Below are 20,561 nucleotides of genomic sequence, written 5' to 3' on the forward strand. Positions count from 1 at the left end.
TCGGTAGATAAGTAAGTACAGATAAATGTTCCTCCTCTGTAGAAGGTTGTTCCCACTGTGGGTAAATCTCAGCATCAGCCTGTATGCATCACCTGGGGAAGCAATTCGGATTTTGGACTGACCTGCCATTTTACTTGTCGTTTGAGGAGCTTCCTCAGTGGTATAGTCCTTGGGCCTCTCTGAGACAGCTCTGCAGGTCGTGGGGACAGCTTAGAAATGCTGTTGAATTGGCTCATAGTATTTGTAGGGTATTTTCATTGCAAGTCTTGATAGAGCTGGGAAAATCTCAGTGGCGGGATGGTTCTACCAAAGAACACATTTTTCACAAGAATATCCATTTTAAAGTGTGCAGAGGAAAGAACCAAAACCAGACAGCATGTGTGGCAGCTAGAACACGAGGAGACTACTCATCCCGGATGGATGTGGCTTAGGAAGAAAAAGTAATAGATCTTCTGTGCTGAGTAGAATTCACGAAGCACCCAGGAAAGGAGTAGGGAAGGAGGAGGCGTAAGATGGAGCAGAGTGTCTGCGCGGATCTCCAGAGCTGCTCCTGGAAGCAATTGCCACCAGAAAGGCCCACCCTCATCAGGGTCGGAGGAGAGGGCGGCTAAGGAGCCACGGCCCTGACCGGGTGGACGAGGGGTGATAATGCCGAGGTAAGAGATGGAAACGCTCGCCAAAAGGGCCCAGCTCCTGGTGGAAGCTCATCAGGTGGTCGGTGGTTGGGTGCTTGATCTGTCCATGGGCAGACGTCGCAGGGCACCGCAGGGCCTGCCAGGCCCCACAGCCGCAGCAGCGCAGCCATGACTGCCCGGCACCCGCCGCCAGGGCCTCCCGCGGCCCAGCCTCTCTGCGGCCCGGGGCAGGCGTTCCCTGCGGGGAAACCGAGCGAACGGCAGAGACCCCCGGGCAAGCGGCGCGCCGGAGGGGGGTACAGCCAGCGCGGTGCCCTGGGGGAGGCGCCGGGGGGCTCAGCGCCACGAGGGGTGCCCGCGCCCCCCGCCGCCGGGTGCTGGGGTCCCCCGGGCCGCTGCTGCTGCCGCCGCCCCGGGGAGGGCGCGTCCCCTCAGCCGCCGGGCGAAGGCCGTCCCCCGCCGGGGAGACCCCCCCGGGCCCGGCCCCGGCCCGGCCCCGGCGGAGTGAGGCGGAGGGCGGGCACGGCGGGCCGGCGCTGCGGCGCGCTGAGTCGGGGGAGCTGCGGCGGGGCGGCCCCGCGCCATGGAGCGGTACGAGAAGCTGGGCAAGGTCGGGGAGGGCTCCTACGGCGTCGTCTTCAAGTGCCGCAACAAGGACACCGGCCAGATCGTGGCGATTAAGAAGTTCCTGGAGTCCGAGGAGGACCCGGTGATCAGGAAGATCGCCCTGCGGGAGATCCGCATGCTGAAGGTGGGCGGCGAGCGGGCACCCGGCCCTGCTGGCCCTCCGCGCCCCCCTCGCTCCGGCTCTGGGCCGGGTGGGCTCCGCCAACGGCAGCGCCCCCGCCGCGGGGCCTGCGGGCTGCCCCTCGCCACGGCAGCGCGGCCAGCAGCCCCGGGGGGCCCGAGGGAGCGGCCGGGCGGGGGCGTGAGGAATGGGGGGGCGTGAGGAGAGGGCAGCTGTGCGAGGTGGGGGGGCTGAGGAGGTGGGGTGGTGTGGGGAGATGGCAGCCGTGAGGAGATGGAGCAGTTGTGAGGAGATGGAGTGGCGTGAGGAGATGGAGTGGCGTGAGGAGATGGAGTGGCGTGAGGAGATGGGGCAGCATGAGGAGATGGGGCAGGAGGGAGCGGTGCATAAAGTGCCCAAGTCAGTCGGTTTCCCTGGGAGAAGGCCGCTGCCAGTGAAAGTCCAACCCGTTTGGCCAAGGACGTGCCCTGGGACAGAGGCCATCCTCAGTGGCCCAGGCTGCTGTGCTTCAGAGAGGGCTGGTGCGGGTGGGAGCCGAGATGCTGCACAGCGAGCTGCTGGTGCCTGCTGGCTCCTGGGGCAGTGGAGGAGCATCAACATGGTCATCGCTGTGCCCTGTACAGGGAGAGTGACCCAGGGTTGACCCAGGGTCTGTCCCCCATGGAGTCAGCAATGTCCCGGCTGGTACAGGCACAGCTACACCCCGTGTAACAGACCGGCAGGCAGCAGCCCCCTGTGCCCAGGATTCCCCCCAGGGACGAGGGCTGTTGGAGCTGCTGTAAAGCACGTGAGCAGAAAGTGATCCTAAGTAGCACAAGGTGGGGGACAGCCATGGGGCACAGCTCTCCTAGCACGCTGCTTTATACATCTGCTCCAGCTCCTCCTTAAAATGCCCTTTCTGAGCTCCTGGTTGTGAGGGGTCCGCAGTGTCAGAGCCTGATGTGCCAGTGGGATCCAGCCCCTGCCTTGAATGCAGGGGGCTGTGTAGGTTCAGAGGTGTTCACACGTGGAAGTGACTGCAGAACCGGCACCTTGTGAGCCATGGCGGCACCTTGTATTTGCTGATCCTTTCTTGACTTCTGTGGGAGAGTTCATCCTCATGTAGAAATGGGTCACACGTTCAGACTCAGTGTTTCTTTGCCTGATGAAATAAAAGCCCAGGAACAATTTGCAGTGAGTTACACCCCGGGTCCATCAAGCATGCAGAAATGAGGAGAAACCTAGGAGAAAGAGGGAGAGGACGGGGTAAGGTTTCCTTTCCCACACCCAGCTTCTGGGCAAAGTTTTTAGAGCCAGAGATTGTACCTGTTGCTTCATGCTTAACAGACATTCATAGACTGTTGGGAGCTTGTCCTGTGTGTTTTTAAACCAGTGTATTCATTTGGTCTCCATAGCTTCCTGAGGCAGTGAGTACCATGACTTTAGGAATGTGTTGTGTGAAAAAATATTTCCTTTGTTATAAGCTTGCTGCTGGGTGATGGCGTACGGTACCCTCGGTTACGTGTTCTGAGAAGTGGAGACAGTTGCTCCCTTTTCACTTTCTCCAGGGTACTCGTGATTTTATACACCTCCATCTCTCCCATCTTCAGCTTTCTTTTTTCTGTGCAGAGGAGCCATAGCTTTAAAACACCAAGTGGATTAAACAACTATATTAACAGCATGTTAATTATATATTATAAATGTATATATATAATTATACATAATAATATACATTTTTAAGTATTGACTTCCAATAGGCCTCCTTTGTACAAGAGCTATGGTGTTCAGATTAGATACAATGCATTCTTGTAGGCAGTCAACAACTGAGGATTTTGGAGTTAACAAAACCCTACAGAAATCTGCAGAGAAAGATGTTCCATTTTGTTTAAAACTTCTTTCCCAAAATTCCTAATCCCTCGGTCTCTGGTTCCCAGACCTCCCTGCCTGTTGATATTTACATTGCAGCAGTTGATACTCATTGCACTCGATGTTCCCTTCCATCAAGTTAGCTTAATTTGCTTGCTGAGAATCAAGTAACTGTCAGATTTACAATCAAGTGCAAGGTTTCAGCAGGCTACAGTATTTCTGATATTTTTTTCCCCAAAATCTCTTTGTGCTGTCGTCTTGTCTTTTATTGAGCATTTATATATTCTCTACCTGCTGCAAAAAGAAGCAAAGTAAGCCTGGATGCCATCCTAGAACCATCGTTTAGGAAAAAAGCGTATTTATTTTTGAGTTAGGTTTTGGGGAGAAGCAGCCTCAGTTTTTCTCCTATCCGAAGCAAAAGATGACATGTAGCTGTATCATTGTAGCAAACAATGCTGGAGATGCATTAAGATTTGAATATTAAAGAAAAGGAAATTAATCATTGCAGAAGTCACTTGTAGTGCAGATGGTAAACACATCGTCCTTAAGGGTCCAAAGCCAACACCACTGTAGCTGGATCTGTGCTGAGATGCTGTTGATTTTGACAAGTGCAGACCTGCTTGACTATCTTTTCAACTTTTTCTCTGTAAATAGTAACAGTTTGTTTGTTTGTTTGTTGAGGTATTTCCTGGCTTAGGCAACAGCTAAGTGTTTGACAAAGATGTAGTGAGATTGTGTTTCATCAGTAAAAAATGTAGGGCCTGATAAATTATCATTCTACACAGTAAATACCTTGTAGACAAAGGGCTTTTTATAGTGAGGAGCAACAGGAGGTGGGGTGGGAGAGCAGGGTGGTATGCAGAGGCTTGAAACACCCTGCATGATCCTGATTCCATAGGAAAAGCTGGAAATACATGAAAAGAGGGTGAATTTGTGTGTAAACCCATCAGTGCCTGCTGTTTCCAGATGGGTGCTGTCTCCCCAACCTTTGCATAGAGGCTGACGCAGTTTTTAGCTCTGATGTTGCAAAGACAAGAGAAAAATACAACACAAAGCTGTGTTCATATACAAACCAGAAAATAATACCTATCATCTTAGCACGGAAGCAGTTATAACTTTGGGGAAAAGCCCATGCAGGACATCTGGCCTGTATGCAGAGGGTGACACATGACCTTGTCACCCACACAGGGGGCAGGCAGGGGAAGCCCATCCCTGTACTGCCAGCAACCAGCCACCAGCAGCTTGATAGCCTTACAAACTGCTCTCTGGAACACTGCACTGCCAGACAGGGACATTGTTAGGGTCACTGGCAGATTTACGGTGGCTTTGTGTGCATGTCTGCCTGCACAAGAGACGTTGGCCCAGTGAACCCAAAAGCCTGGAGAGCCCCAGGCCATGGGGGCTGGCTGTGAGCAAGGCACGGGGAGGTGCTGTGGCAAGACTTCTCTGAGGGGACCCTCTCCAGGCCTTGCACAGGCAGGTTAACATGCTCTTGTGTGTGCAAGAGCTTGTTTGCACAGCTGCATCCCCTCGCAGCATCCCTGGCTCAGCTAGACCTCGTGCTTCCAAGCCCAGCTTGCTCTCTCCAGAAACCCCAACTTCACACACATGTGAGGATGGCCAGGACAGACTGTCTCCTGGGCACGGCTGCTCAGTGGAAGTCCCTCCTGAAGGCTGACTCATACAACCAAACTGTAACTACCAGAAGTTTTCCAGAGATCTCAATCTATTATTGTTGATTTAACTTCCTTCTCGCTTTACAATGAGTTGGCAGTTATTTCGTCCTGACCTGTCTCTGAAAGTGGGATCTAAGCACTACAGAGATTGTCTTACTGTCCTCCTTCCTGCTGGCAGGCTTGGCCGTGCCCAGCAGTTTGCCCATGCTGGCAGGCAGATCTGCTGAGAGCAGCAGAGGAGTCAGCTGCCTGTTACCCAGCGTTGTTGCTGGAGGCCCAGCGTGCTCTCAGATTATCTCTGTTATCGCTGATCTCTGAGAACATAGTATGCCGACACACTAAGTGCGTGGAAAGGGAAGGATCCACTTTATGCAGTCTATCAGGAGCTGCTTGACTGGTGAGGGAAGGCAGCTGTCTGATTTTCATGGTAGACTCTGAACCGACAGACAAGGCTTTGTCTACCATGCACATGGGAAGCAGGTACTTTGCTCAATGTGAACATGCTTAACAGGAGAGGCGGCGTGGTCTGCACACAGTTCTGGGAGAATTGTCATTGCTGGGAGTTCCAGCAGTCTTGCAGGGCATCCTCTGTATCTGATCATCTTTTGTGAAGTGGATAAGGAAATTATGAGAGTGGAGATACTGCTAGATAAATACCAAGCCTGAAAGGTGTTACAAGCCTCCTCTCGTGGTTTAATGGTTTCAGTAGCAGCTGAGGATGTGCAGAGAAAGCCTGTCTGTTATGTGAGGTCAGGAGACACGGCCAGGGTAGAGAAGATTACACTGATGCGAATGTTACATACACATATGATAGCCCCTGCTGGCACTGTCGGGTACCTTGTGCTAGACAGGGCAGTCACTTGGCATACAGATACCATGCAGGACTACAGAAGTGGTCAGAAGATCTTGGTTGTAACCTAGTTTTGATCCAGATGGGTGTCAAGGTCTTTGATGCTGGCAGACGGTTTAGACAGTGTGGGCAGGACTGAAGGAGCAAGACACGTATGTGGTAAGAGACATTGTTCGGAAAGACCAGCTCCTTGCTGCTAGTTTGCAGGACGGGAATAGCCGCCTTCTGCACACTAACAGGGACCCTGTGCGTTGGCATATGGGCTCAGTATCGTTTGGGCTCAGTGTAACGTCCCCCAGAGGCAGTGAGCTCCCTGGAAGGTCTCTCTTTGCAAGGAGCTTTTACAGTGACATGCCTGAATAAAATTACATTTTCCAAAGGATCCCATAGAGTGCCCACTGGAGCACTGAAATGACCCCTGGCCATGTCCCTCCTACTCGTGACAGGCTGGCAGTGAGGTGTGGGGGTACCTGCTCTTTTACTGAAGCTCACTGGTTAACCCAGTGATTCAAGTCATGGATTTCAGTGATCCTTCACCTTGGGGTTAACTGGGTGCTTCCTCAAACAGCTGCATTCCTCAGTTGAGGCTCCCTTACAGTTTTCTGTAGTCTTGACCCTCACCTTCCTTCTCCTCTGCAGGCTTTTCCCCATGACGCAGAAGCACTTAGAAAATAGAGTTAGCCTAACTCCTAGGCAATGACCTTTACAGCCTCCTTGCTTTAAAATGTGTTTGTTCTAAAGCCTTGGTCAGGCAAAGCCTTCATGGATACAGATCCCTGCAAGCGGAGGGGATGGTGCCATGTGTCATCTGAAAAGAACTAACATTCCCGAGCTGGGTCTGGCTTTTCTTTGTTTCCTTTTCCACTGTGATGTGCCCTTTTGTTCAAGCCCTCTCCCAGTCCTCCCCCAAAATATGGGGAGAAGAACAGGGAATGAACAGCTCTGGTAATGTCCACCCTCACCTCTTGCAAGGCACGTTTGAATAACCGTGCTGTGCTCAGGCTTTATGTGTGGTAAGAAGCTGTCTGAGCTCTGCAGGAGAGGAACCCCTGGTACGAGCCCGTGAAGTGGATTGAGAGGAAGAGGAAGAAGCAGCAACAGTAAAGATTATTGCCAGATGGGTGAATTCAGATGAGCTGGTGATGCTGAGACTACATGCTTTACCTATGCTTATCGGGGGAGCTCTTGGTTTCTCCTAAATGTTCACATAAGAGCCTGCTACAGGCTCTTACCGTGTGTGATTTCCCAAGCTGTTTTCCAGGGAGAGCTGCTTTTTATTGCGGTGCAGTCAGAGGCTGGATACGTACAATGAAAGGCGCTGCCGGAATAGCTGTGGGCACCATGATGAATTCTTTATCTATGAGCATCTTTTCTAAGAGGCACTCACTGAAGCCAAGCTGACTTGTTCCCCATGGTCAGTTCCTAAAATAACTACGCCACAGGCTGAGCTGTAGCTGAGCTGCTTCTTCACGTCATGCGGTGCTTGTATTAAAGGTTTTGGCTTAAGGAACTGAGACCCTTGTGGGCAACAGCACTGTCCCCCCTACCTTCACCCCACTCCCCTGTGCAGTAACTAACAGTTCATCCACTGTGTGTTACAGCAACTGAAACACCCCAACCTGGTGAACCTGCTGGAAGTGTTCAGGAGGAAACGGAAACTGCATCTGGTCTTCGAATACTGCGACCACACAGTTCTTCATGAGCTGGACAAGCACCCCCAGGGGTGAGTGGCCTGTCTCTTGCTGGGAGCTTTGAGCAAAGGAGTCAGGGAGTGTCCATGTCGTTGCTGCTCTGCAGTGTTTTCAGAGGAATTTCATTAATTACAGGATAGGTTTCTCAGCCCAGTGCCCAGGACTTGCTGTTACTGTGGTTTTAGCAGCGACCTCCAAAAGAATTGCATATGAGCCCATGCGTGCTCCAGCACAGTGCTACTCACCAAGGAGACTGGAAGGCTGAGCCTGAGCGTTTGGGTGATCTTTGGCTGGTTTGACAGCAGCAAATCCAAGCGGCTTGGGATCATCTTGTGTCTCCCTGCAAAGGGGTTGGAACTGCTGGGTGAGCTGGACAGGTGGGCTAGGGGCATGCAGCGCTCCTTCCTGCTGCTCCCCCGGTGTGTGCAGACCCCCCATGGCTGTGCAGACCCAGGCTGGGGCACTGGGGCATGTCATTGAGCACCCAAATGTCTGCAGTGATGTCAGTGATGATCTGTATGACTGACCAGTGGCTTCTAGCCACACTGCAGTGCTAAGGAGCGTGTGCTGGTTAGCAGGAGTTACTGGGAGTTGTGCCTGCACAGCCTCAGTGAACTCCCAGGTCAGATGCCCTGTTCTTTAAACAGGCGCTTGCACAAAGTTGAGCTACACCGGCAGAAGGAACATTCTCCAGGACAGGGTTTGTTCTTTTGACACATTATAAATGACACTCCCACTAAATACATTGTCCTTAATTTTTCACAGTGACTTGGTGCTGTGGAAATGCTAAGCAGAAGTTCATAAATCATTTTACAGGCCTGGAGCTAAATGAATTGCCTGCAGGAGACTAATTGGGGGTTGAGTAAACAAGAACCTGTTATTCTCTTTCTCCCTGACCTGGAGCTCTAGGAAAATGGAGCATGCTGATAGCAAATGGTTTTGTGAGCTGGTAAGCAGCTTTCATCCCAGTTTGAACCTGTTCACCTGGAATCTGAAGAGAGGATGGATAACCCTCATTGAAGAAAATACTTCACGTTTGCTTTCTATTCATCAGAACAGTCCCAGTGTGAACAAACATGTCATGCCTGGTTGCATACTTTGCTTTTGATCTTCGCTACCACAGGTAGTCTTTTGTGGTCAGGATTAAGGTGGGTGGGCACACACCTCTTTGCAGACCAACTTCATCCCCTTGTCAGGCTGTCAGTGCAGCACTGTCATCATTCTAGGATGTTTCCGCAAGGCAGCTAGCACTGCAACAGCAGTGTCAGCACAAGACCTTCAGTGCTGACAACAGAAGGTGCCTTCAAGAAAAGCCAGGCTTCCTGCATATTGTTTTAGTTTAGTCTTTGTGGGGTTTTTTCTTTATGATGAATCAGAAGGTTTTCAGCATTAAACACAGGAAATAAAATTGTATTTGAGCTTGAAAGTGCCAAGATTGTCGCCTCTGCCTTTCCTGGGGTTGTTGAAGACAGTCACATACAGCCGAGGAAGTTTAAGAACTCTTGCACAGTGACTGAAGGAGAGGAGAGGAGGGTGGATCTTTAACAGAGCTTTTCTTTCTCTGGAGTGTTTGCCAGACGTTGGAGGGGAGAGGAGATGCAAACCAAAGTAGAGCTTTATATTCTTGTAGGAATGTCCTTCCCCGTCCCATTTTGGTCAGCTCTCCACTCTGGACAATCAATGACATGACAAGCATTGCAAGTCACGCATCTATACCATGGACGCTCCACCTCATCTCTGAGCAGCTGCAGAGGCAGATATGCTTGCTGGCATTTCAGGAGGATTGCCAGGAATTGTGGACACTAAGCACAGCCACAAGACAGGGTTTGACACAGACTTGCACGCACTGATGTGTGGTCACCAGTTGGCAGGCCTCGTGCTGGCTGTGACTGAGTGGTACCAGACACTGGCATGCTCTTAGCTGCCGTAAATCCTTGTATCTTATTGCACTGACTGGATTTGGAAATGGTGTTGATGTTCCTGTCGATGGTCCTGTGATGTTTGAAGGGTAACCTCACAGGAGAGCACTGCTTTGTGCAGAGAGAGCTCAGCCTCAGCTCTGAAGCATGGGAAGAGGCACCAACAGGCTCCACCATCAGCACTCCAGCATGACTGGTTCCCTGCAGTGGAAGGTCAACGAATTGAGGGTTATTACATATTTCTTGTAACTTAATTATAGCCAGAAAATGCACCTAGTGTTTTTCCTCTGAGTTTTCTGGCTTGGTCCCTGATGGTTTTGCTTAGACATCCCTGTACGATGTTAGCACTCAAAGGCCTCCTCTTCCTTTTTCCTGTAATAGTGAAGTTATTTTTAATTACCAAAATAAAAATGTGCTTTTTTCAAACAGGGTGCCGGAGCATCTAGTGAAGAGCATAACCTGGCAGACCCTCCAAGCTGTGAACTTCTGCCATAAACACAATGTAAGTGCCCTAAACAGCACTAACAATTGCTGTAACGTGGTCTTGGAGGAGGTGGAGATTCTGTTGCTCTTTACAGAGCTTTCATGGCACAAAGTCAGATGAAATTTCAGTTTTTCAACAGGAAACAGCTAAAATATTAGTGTGTACCCACAACAGCTGCATTTGCTATCACACAGGTCCCTTGGGTTTGCTGTCAAGGAATGATTTGCATTAATGACCTGAGACAAGCTTCCAGGCTGAACAGGAATACATCCTTGTGCATTCCCTGTGCCACGCGTTACAACTGACATTTGGAAAATGCTTAAGGTCTCATCATCTGAGACCTGAGCAAACTGCTCCTGGTTTCACAGGAAGTCCTTTTGTTGGTAGTCGTAGGCTTTGAATCAGGACACCAGTTAAAAGGTTTCAAAAATTAGATACAGTAAACCGGTTTTACAACCCCTCCTCTGCTTACTGGGGGGAGATGTGTGGTGCATGCGTGACAAGTATTTTGTAGAAAGCGGTGGGGATGCTTTAAGAAGCAGAGAAGGAAAGGAGCATTTTGGAGAAGTTCTTCAGGCAAACTTTGCTGTGATTATCTTTGGTTTTGTTCATCTGCCAATGTTTGAGATTTAAGAGTCGGGCAGGAGATCGCTCTGCAATGGGTGTTTTGTCTTTTTTGGGAGAATTACGTCCAGTTGAGCTGCAGGAACTTGGCCATAGGTCTGTCCTGCTTCCAAGAATTGTTGTTTTGCTTTTTTTTTTCTGTTCCCCCATTCAGTCCGAAAGATTTAATGAAGTTTTAAAACAGAGGGAACAATGAGATGCTGCAGTCTGACCTGCTGTAGATCACAGGTAATGAGGTTTTATGCAGCTGCCCTTTAGAACTCCGTGACACTGTTTAACAAGCAACATTTCAGTCCTCAAGAGAAGGCACAATAATTTACCACCAGCTTAACTAGGAAAAGTCCAGGTGTTTGCGATGAGGTGATGGTAGGGGGGACACAATGTGAGCTAGATGCTGGTGATTTCAGTAGAGCACACCTTTTATACACATGTAGAAGAAATTAAAGTCTTTGCTAGTTTGATCAGCAGAAAATCTTTGCCAAGCCCAAATTCAATTCCTGAGAACCTTCAGCAAGCAAGGTCACCTCCCAAGAACCACAGAATTACCGTTGTTGGAAGGGACCTTTGGAGATCATCTAGTCCAGCCCTCCCCCTCGAACTGGGTCAGCTAGAGCAGGCCGCTCAGAAACTTTTCCAGTAAAGGTTTGAGTATCTCTGAGGATGGAGTCTCCACAGGCTCTGGACAACCTGTTTGGGTGTTTGGCCACCCTCACAGTAAAAAAAAAAAAAAATACAAAAAAAACATAGCTTATGTTTAAATGGAGTTTCCTGTGTGTTCAGTTTCTGCCCATTGCCTCTCATCCTTTCACTGGGCCGCAGTGAGGAGAGCCTGGCTTGGTCTTCTTCACTTCTTCCCATCAGGTATTTATGCACATTGATAAGATCCTGCCTGGGCCTTCTCTTCTCCAGGTTGAATGATGGTCCCAGCTGCCTCATCCTCTCCTTGGATGTCAGATACCCCAATCCCTTATCATTGTAGCGGCCCTTCACCGGAGTCACTCCAGTATGCCTATGTCTTTCCTCTACTGAGGATCCCAAAGGTGGACACGCAACTCCTGCTGTGTCTCACCTGTGCTGAGTAGAGGGAATACCAGGCATGCTCTGGCATCTACAAGGATAGATAAAGTCCCACATCTAAACCGTAGCATTCATCTAATCTGTGAGCTCTGCCAGCAAAATAATTTGCTTGTCTACTAGCTTATCAGTAAACAGTTCATGGACTTTGTCCAGGAACTGATCCCAGAGGACCCACGCACTTCTCATTAGGATCTCCCCACATATTTGCAAAACTGAGTCCTTTTTCAGGAGTGTGTTGGACATCGCTGTATCAAGTGAGTTGCATTTGCAGAGTGCCAGGTTAACAAAGGTCTTTGCTATGCAAACCTCGCTCCTCCTGCTAGCAGGTTCCCAGCTGGTTCTGGGGAGCTGACTCAGAGTTGTCCAAGTCATACAGAGCTATGCAGCTGAAGCTGGGAGCCTGTACAGCGACTCGTCCCAAAGGTGGGGTGCGGGCAGGGTGATTGTCCTGCCCAGCAGGATGTGGCTTTAGCTGCTGTTAAGAAATCCTTTCATCTTCTCTTTCAGCAGAAATTATTGCCTGGCACAATGTGCAAGGGGTATGTGGCTGAATTAAGAGGTTCTTTATCTGAAGGCTAGGTTAAATACTTGCTTCTAACCTTGGTTTTTTCTGTTTCCAGTGCATCCACCGAGATGTAAAGCCAGAAAACATCCTGATAACAAAGCACTCGGTCATCAAACTTTGTGACTTCGGGTTTGCTCGTATACTGAGTGAGTGCCGACTCTCTGCTTAGACCAGGGGTCCTCAAACTTTTTAAACGGGCTGGTGCGCGGATGAAGTGGCAGGCAGTCATCTGTGGCTGCTTGGTTTCCCCCTGCAACCCCCGGCGGGGGCGGGGTGGGGGGGTGTCTGTAAATACCAGGGCCGGATTGAGGACCCTGGGGGCCGTATCCAGCCCGCGGGCTGTAGTTTGAGGACCCCTGGCTTAGACTGTTAACACTTGAAAGCTCTAATGAAGTGTAGGATCAGGCTTTCAAACACCCAAAAAACCCCCACACACATGTCCTTCATGCACGTGTAGTCATCCTAAATAAAGGCTGGAGAAGCTCTGCTAAAGGCTGGGCAGAGGTCCCCAAACCAGCCTCAAGGGAGCTAGCCCAGACACCAGGATGCCAAGTGCCCCGTAACAAACTCCATCTGAGCTCCCTTCTGGTGCTGCTGGCACTGGTAGATGGAAGCCAGCCTTGGGCATCTCGGAGCTTCCCGGACATTGCTTATGCAATGCTGGAGACACAGCTGGAGTTCCCTGGCAGGAGGAGCCCCTCTGGCAGAAGGTGCTGTCTCTGCAAACGATGGCTTCACATTTTCCATTGTAAATAAACCCCCTAATTTGTTGGGGTTTTTTTTTTTAGCTCTTGTTCAGACAAATCATGTGGGCTTTGAGAACTGACCACTGGCTGGTGCAGAGCCCTGCTGTGCCGCTCTGCATATTTTCATTTGGAGAAAAATATGGTCTTGATTTTTGTCAAATCTTGTTTCCAAAGTTGGGTTCTGCTAGTGGCCAGTGACTCATCCTGTTCCTGTAGCTTTTGCCTGCCCAGGAGGTGCCCCAGCATGTGTAAAAACTGACGGCAGCCTGTCTGCATCGTTCTGATCCCACATTCCTGTTTGTTTCTCTCCTTTCTGACCCCAACCTAGCTGGTCCAAGTGATTATTACACAGACTACGTGGCTACCAGGTGGTACCGCTCTCCAGAGTTACTTGTGGGAGACACACAGTACGGCCCTCCCGTGGACGTGTGGGCGATAGGCTGTGTCTTTGCAGAGCTGCTCTCTGGGGCTCCGCTGTGGCCTGGCAAGTCTGATGTCGACCAGCTGTACCTCATCCGGAGAACCCTTGGTAAGTGTCCCCTCTGCACTGGTCAGAACCCCGGCCTTCCTGGAGCCTCTGGCAGGACTAGAGCTTGCCTAGGAGGACTTCCCTCTGTGGTGGGAGTCAGGGTTAGCCAGGAGGTGAATTTACCCAGTGGATCTCTTCCTTTAGTAGGTGCTGACTTATTTGAGGTGTTGCTGTCCTTAAAAGGGAGCTGGGTTTTCCTGGCATGACTTAAACATGCACATCTATTATTCTTTAAAGAACCATTTCACATTATTCCATGTACGTTCAGGGAAGAGTTGGGTCACCATCCCTGGAGCTATTTAAAAGACTTGTAGATGTGGAGCTTAGGGACACAGTTTAACGGTGGCCTTGGCCTTGGATTAACAGTTGGACTCAGTGATCTTAAAGGTCTTTTCCAACCTGAACGATTCTCTGATTCTGTCTTGTTAGGAGGTTGTGTAGTTGGAGTAACAGATGTTGCTGCAGGTCCTGGCACGATCTGGGGAAACAAAGTTGGCATCCACGTAGGTGGTGACTGTTCTTTAGAAAAAGATCTGTGGGGCAGAATTGGTTTCAGCTTGTATGAGCCAGCAGTGCCAGGCTGCAGCTAAAAGGCTTGCAACAGACCAGCCTGCGTAAGCAGGATCTGTGCTGCAAACTGCTTGAAACCATCCTTCCACTCCCTTTAGCAGCAGTGGCCTCTGGGAAGCTGTGTCTAGTGCTGGGCAGTTTAAGAAAGATGAACGATGTGTTAGGTGACCACCAGATGCCCCTCCTGGTCCTTTGGGGTGGCTCAGTGACTGCTGGCGTGTGCGGAGCACCAGGCCGGCACCACAGGAGGCAGAGAAACACCTGCCTCTGCTGCTGGCCTTTCCACATCTGCAGCTGTCTCTACACAGATGGAAAAACAGGGTGTCTGTATCAAAACGGACTGGGAATGTTTTGCATAAAGGTCTGAAAGATCCAGGTATTTTTCAGGGTTTGGTACCAAGCAAAGTGGTCCCTGCCTCTAGATAACAAATAGTTGGATTTAGTTTATCACAGCTTTGGAGGTCTTGTAAACATTGCCGGTGTCTGTTGATGGCTGTGTGCTCGGGAAAGAGTATGTGAACTGATGTTTGTCTGTTCCACTTGTCTTTATTCACCAAGGAATTTTAGGAGCCACTCTGGAATTGGAACAGAGGTTAAATAAAAGAGCCATTACCCACATAACACTTAAATTAGTCCAGTCTCATTGCTTCTATTTGATCTTGGTGTGTAACGTCTGATTTCTGGGGTGGAAAGGAACAACCCCTCACTTTTAATTGAAATTTGCTGTAATGAACTGAGAAGTGTAATTTTTACTGAGCAGTTTATAAAACTATAAAGGTAACTAATGGCTTTGAACAGATGAGCTCCTTAGCTAGAAAAATAGTTCAATGTTGATTACTTCATCCTCCAGAATACATTTATGCTGGTGTTAGGTAAGTTATAGTTTATTTTTAATGATAGGTTGCAGCCAGAAAAAATTCCCTTTTGATCCAGGTGATGGACTGAGACAGCCTTTACCAAGAAAAGCTCTTTGGTCAAAGCTGTGTAGTTATGGTAGATTGGCTATTGTACCGTCTCTTCTGTGATGGATTTGATTTTTAACATTTTGCTTGCTCCAAACTTCTCTAAGCTTCAAAAAAGGGGCCATGAAGCTGCACTGGGGAAAAAGTACAGCATGTTCCTGTTGGTGGTGCATTTCAGCTCTGTTCTGTACAGTATCTTCAGGAGTGTACAAAAAATCTCACTCAGTATGAGTTAAATTTGAATGAGGCTGGAACACTTGTGGTTAGCCTGTCCCCCTCCAGCAGTCAGAGAAGACACGACTGTTTATGCAGCCAGGCTGCCTCTTGGGAACCCTTTTCCTTTGAAACTGCTGAAACACAGGGTTAGTGGAGAGCAGGCCAGCAGAGTCCTGCTCGCCCTCCCTCTGAGAGAGCATGCCAACAAAGCGTGCCCACGCTGCCGTGCAGCCACCTCCAAAACAAACAGCAGCTCCTGCCAGTTACTCATCAGAGGCCAGGGCTGGTCCATGTCTGATGTGAGCAGGGGAGCGTGTTTGCTGCTCTGATCTTGCTTAACGCTTTGGGAAGGATCCCTGGCTGAGGCTCAGTGCTGTGGCATGGCTGGAGTTCCAGGTCCTGGTAGGTGTTTGCACAGCACCCTCTAGCTATGATGCTGAGGCACGTTCCCCGGCTCACCGACACACGGATCCTGAGTTGGGCCAGCGCTCAGCAGAGTTACGAGTGCTGGCACACAGCGGACACATTTGTGCAACTTCGTGCCTTGCCCACCTCAGTCCCTGGTGTTCTGCCAAGGGGTCTTTTTGCTAATGCAAATCCAAATTTGCAGTTGCCCAAATAGTGCAGCGACAGGATCTAGGCATTTGGCACAGAGGGATACATAGAAATATGTATTTTACAAGGCCCCCAGCTATAGCAGCCATGGTTCTTAAAAGCCAGTTTGCTGCACAGCACAGAAACTCAGAGTCTAGAAGATGCACAGTAGCTGGGTACTCCTGCTCCAAAAGCTGCACCCACCAGCTGGATTTCTTTGAGCTATTTACAGCACGAGGCCCTGGGCAGTTGTGACTGCAGGCAGTTGGAGCTGTGTGGCCCGGCCTCTCACTCAGCAGTCACACAGCTGTGGGATCACTGATGTCCCAGGCGGATGTTAGTTTCCACAAAAGAATGTTGCGTCGGCTGGCTTGCTGGCACTCCATCTCTTTAGATGTTCTCTCAGATGGTGTCGGCCTTGTCAGAGGATATAAGCTTGTTCAATGCAGGCACTGTAAAAACAGCACATTAATCTGACTTTATTTTTTTTTATTCTTGATCAAAGGGGATCTTATTCCCAGGCACCAGCAAGTGTTCAGCACCAACCAGTTCTTCAGTGGGGTAAGAATTCCAGACCCAGAGAGCATGGTAAGAACTCCCTCCACCCGCACTTCCCTTGAGCCTAACACTAACCAGCAATCTCGCTGCAGTGATAGGGAGACTGGTGTTCGCACAGAGAAATGTTCCTGCTGGTTTTCACCCGGTGTTGTCTGCTTTGGAAGTAGAGCTGGAAAAGCCTCGCTTGCTCAGCTTGACCAGTCCTTTGCGGGGCAGCATTTTTTCCCTGACCAAAAGCTTTTCCCTCTACTTTGCCAGTGTACACTAGAATATTATCTGGAGGTGGCTGAGCCCCTCTCATGGTGTTTTAGCTGATACCCTCTGTAAAAGAGTCAAACACGTGCTTCATCTCCTGTGCTTCTGGTGGCACAATGGCCAGTCTGCCCATCCTCAGTAACGCCAGGCAGCTCTTCCCTAAGAAATGACGTGCCAGATGATGCATTTTGTGATGTGAGGTACAGGTCATGTTGCTATGGAAAGCTGGTTCTCTGTACCCCAATGAATGAAAGCTTACTAATATGAGTACTCGCTGTTTTTTTTTCCCTCCAGGAACCATTAGAAATGAAATTCCCTAGTATTTCATACTCTGCTTTAGCTCTCATGAAGGTAAGAAAACTGCAGCTAGTGGAGGAGCTCTGCAGTGAGACTTAGCAAACACAGTTTTGCTTATCAGCTGGTAAACGGTTTGAGAGTTGGCTACTGAATTATCAGAGATTCATTGAAAAATACAGCTGGAGAGGATTTGGAGAGGACTTTCAATGCACTCCTCTCTAACCCATTCATTTTTACCATGGAGGTGGAAAACTTATTATTCCCTTACTAAGATGCAGTGCATGGAAACTGTGAGGATGGAGACATTAACGCTGTGGAGAGCACTAGCGACACTGAACACTGGAACAGCATGGCTAGTGCCATGCTTAAGACAGTTGTTCTAGTTCGAATACAAGCTGTGGTCTTAACTGGTATTTGAGGCTTGATGGTTTGCTCCACCATACAGTTGTAACTGAACCTCTAGCTGCCATTTCTATTACTGCCTTGTCGCAACTGTTCAGCCTTGGCTGCTTTGCAAGCTTCATGCTGACTCTGAAAAGCCACTCTTGAAATCTACTTTAAAAAAATTACCACCCATATCTGTGCGAATATGCATTGGCGAATATGGCAAGTAGCTGGAGTTGTGCAGACCTGTTTGTGAGTGTTTTGTGTGATCCTTTACTTCATCTTTTCTAAGGGTTGCCTGTGTATGGACCCTGCGGAGCGGCAGACATGTGAGCAGCTGCTGCAGCATCCCTATTTTGACAGCATTAGGGAGGTGGTGGATCTGGGGAAAGAACATGAAAAAACAGCTCGGAAACCCACCAGGCTGACTCGGAAGCACATGCCAGGGGTAAGGTTTTCATAGCGGTAGTTACCGTACTGTGCCGAGGGAAGGGACTGGTTCTCTGTGTGTAGCTCCCAGGAGGTGGGCTCATGCTGGCAGCTAACGGTGAGAGGCAGCTCCAGTGCAGGACCGATACTCATTTTACCCTGAGGAGAAAACGAACCTCCTGGCTAAAGAGCAACTCGGTAGAAACAGTTCTGCACTGCAGCTCCATCGAGTCACTGTGGATTAGCAGCACAGTGATGTGAAAGATCAGGTTTATCCAGGATTGTCTGTTCCTGACACAGGATAGCTGAACAAACTGGATGGGCTTGCGTGGCTGGTTTAATTTGGAGTTCTTTGGGATCTTTCTGGTGCTTTTGAAACCCAAATTATGGAGATGGCAAAAATGCCCAGTTCCATTTGTAACTGCTGATGGGATGTGATCCCTTACTTGGTTCCAGACGTTACACAATGCCCTGGGTGTTTCTGCAGCTGGAGTTGCCAAGCAAATGTCTCTCCCTGTCGCTTCAGTCTTTCCAGACGCCAGCCCAAGTCTCCAAATCCAGCCTCATGATGAGAGTCAGTCAGCAGTTCTTTCTTCCTGTGAGCCACATTCCCCATGACAGCTGTAACACTGAACTGGTAACGTGCAGGGAAGTTGGAGGTGTAGGATGGAGAACTGCTACAGCGTATAAATTCCTGGATCAGACTGACTCGCCTTTTCCATTTCTGTGACATAGGCTATAACAGCAGGTGTTTTTTTTTTCTTGCCCTGGATGACTGGAAGAAATACCTGCAATGAGCTGTTCTGGTTGCAGTCCAGTTGCAGAACCCCAGATCCCCGACTCTTAGTTAGAAAAAGTACAGGATTACAGTATGAATAGTTTTATAGTTTATATCCCATTTGAAAAATCAAATGTATGTTTTAGTCTCATTTCATACAAATACAAACTATGTAACTTTCCCTTTAGTTACAGTACCTGCCTCAGTTAACCAGTAGCAATGTTCTACCAGCTTTGGACAGCAAGAAGCACTGCTGCAAAACAAGGAAATCAAACTACCATTTCCCTAACATCTAACCAGATGGCAGATTAAAAACTATTTATTGTTCAAAGTTCAAGTTGTTCAGAATTTATAAAAGGAGGATATGTGGTGGAAAACAAAATTAAAACATGTTCGTCAGAAAATGGTCTATAAAGTAACATACCCTTGGTCACTAACAGAAGTGATGCACAGAGAGAATGCCAAGCTCTTGTTAGTCAGTGTTCTGCGTACAAAGGAAAATACATTTGTTTTGCTTTAATTCATGATTATATACTGGTTCATGATTGTATACTGGGTTTGCCACTGTATACTGGTTCAGGATTACTGCAACCCAGTGTTTACCGTGTGAATTTAAAATCTCTCGCCTAGCTATCACCCGTGTTTCAGACTTGGCAGAAGAATTGCAGCCTTGCCAAATAAATCAGAGTCCCGCTGTGTCAAAACAGTAATACTGCTTCAGACTGGGACTAAGTCACTGATCCCACAAGGAATGGTAAATGTGTTGCCGATGTGAGCAGAAGACAGATGTGCTTGTGGCGCCAAGCCCGAGAGACTACCCAACTGCTTTAAAGATACGTCTGTCTTGCATGCTGCATTTATAGATCACAAAGTATCGGCAATGACTGACTTAATGGACGGCTCGACAGGCACGGTTACCAGGAGGAGAACATACAAACAATAAAACCTGTTCTTTCTTTAGCCTTTTCAGAGCTTCTCCTGTGTGTTTCTTCCTTGCATTAGGAGGTTGTTTTTATTTGCTGTTCCTGTCAGTGGCGAAGTCACTTGCCTGTAGCTTTACAGAAATTGGTTTTGTCAAAAATAATTCATGAGTATAATTCATAACATTGGCCAGACACGGGCAGGAATTCTACCTAAGCATTTGTATTAGAATGATTCTTGGGTTGTGTGTAATCTCAGGATGTAATATTGTATTGATTTTGAATAAAACAAATGTAGCTGTTCTTATCATTTTACTGATGTGTTTGACTGTATAAAGTTTTACTACTGAGCAAGGAACATCCTCTTTCTACCTGAATCGTAAAGCAAAAATATTTTCCCAGTACTGTTTTGTGTTCAACAACAGTAAAAGCAATTCCAATGAGACAGATGCAATATCCTTACATAGTGTGCCTGCCTACCCTTTATTTGATACTATAATTTAATATAATCTTGTACATTGTGTCCATAGGTAAGTTTTGGTTACACTGAGGAAGCTCTGATGATCCGGTGTTTTCTGTTTGGACATTCAGCCATCTAATCCCATGTATGGGCGAGGTACCGCAGCACCCCCACGCTGTCTGTCCGTGGCAGATAGCCCAGCAGTCAGCTCCCTGGCATGGCTTGGGGCAGCACAGGCTGGAGGGAATTTCATTTCTGGACACCATTCCTGCCTGCTCTGTGCTAGGAGATGTCGAAAAGAATCAGCCCTGTGATGCAGGTAGTGCCAAACGTTATCCTTCCTGGTGCTTGGCACCATTCCCTTCTGAGGCCAAGCTGGCAGTCAGGGATAAGAAAAGGGACTCTGAGTTATGCAGCGATAGCCACGTCTGAGAGAGACATCACTATGAAATCTGCTTGCCTGGCGTTGCTGCCTACCGCCTTTCTCTCCTTTACCACCAAAGCCAGGGATTTGACTAAAAATGCTGTATTCTTCCCGAGGAGGAATCGTTCTGTTTACCAGGTGTGATAGCGTTGCGACTAAAGAGGCACACAGAATTAATGTAGTCCATGGCAGCCTACAGCGAAGAGGGCACGTCTGAGGGAGCCTGCTGCTCCACAAGTACAGCGACGTTCAGTTCCTTGGCTCAGGGATTACGAGAAGGCCAGGCTGCCTGTCCGTAGATCACTCCATTTAAAACAAACAAAGG

General features: G+C 48.9%; 1 protein-coding gene across 1 annotated transcript; it reads left to right on the forward strand.

Annotated features, from left to right (window-relative positions):
• The first annotated feature begins 836 nt into the window (after positions 1 to 836).
• Positions 837 to 19,667, forward strand: CDKL1 (cyclin dependent kinase like 1). The gene is made up of 9 exons (XM_056345210.1): positions 837 to 1,386; positions 7,356 to 7,477; positions 9,794 to 9,866; positions 12,170 to 12,260; positions 13,189 to 13,389; positions 16,237 to 16,319; positions 16,839 to 16,895; positions 17,518 to 17,673; positions 18,621 to 19,667. Exons 1-9 carry the CDS (start codon positions 1,219 to 1,221, stop codon positions 18,726 to 18,728), a joined length of 1,059 nt encoding a protein of 352 aa, XP_056201185.1. The 5' UTR covers positions 837 to 1,218; the 3' UTR covers positions 18,729 to 19,667.
• Positions 19,668 to 20,561: the final 894 nt, after the last annotated feature.

Source organism: Falco biarmicus, chromosome 7 (assembly GCF_023638135.1).
Source record: "Falco biarmicus isolate bFalBia1 chromosome 7, bFalBia1.pri, whole genome shotgun sequence".
NCBI lineage: Eukaryota > Metazoa > Chordata > Aves > Falconiformes > Falconidae > Falco > Falco biarmicus.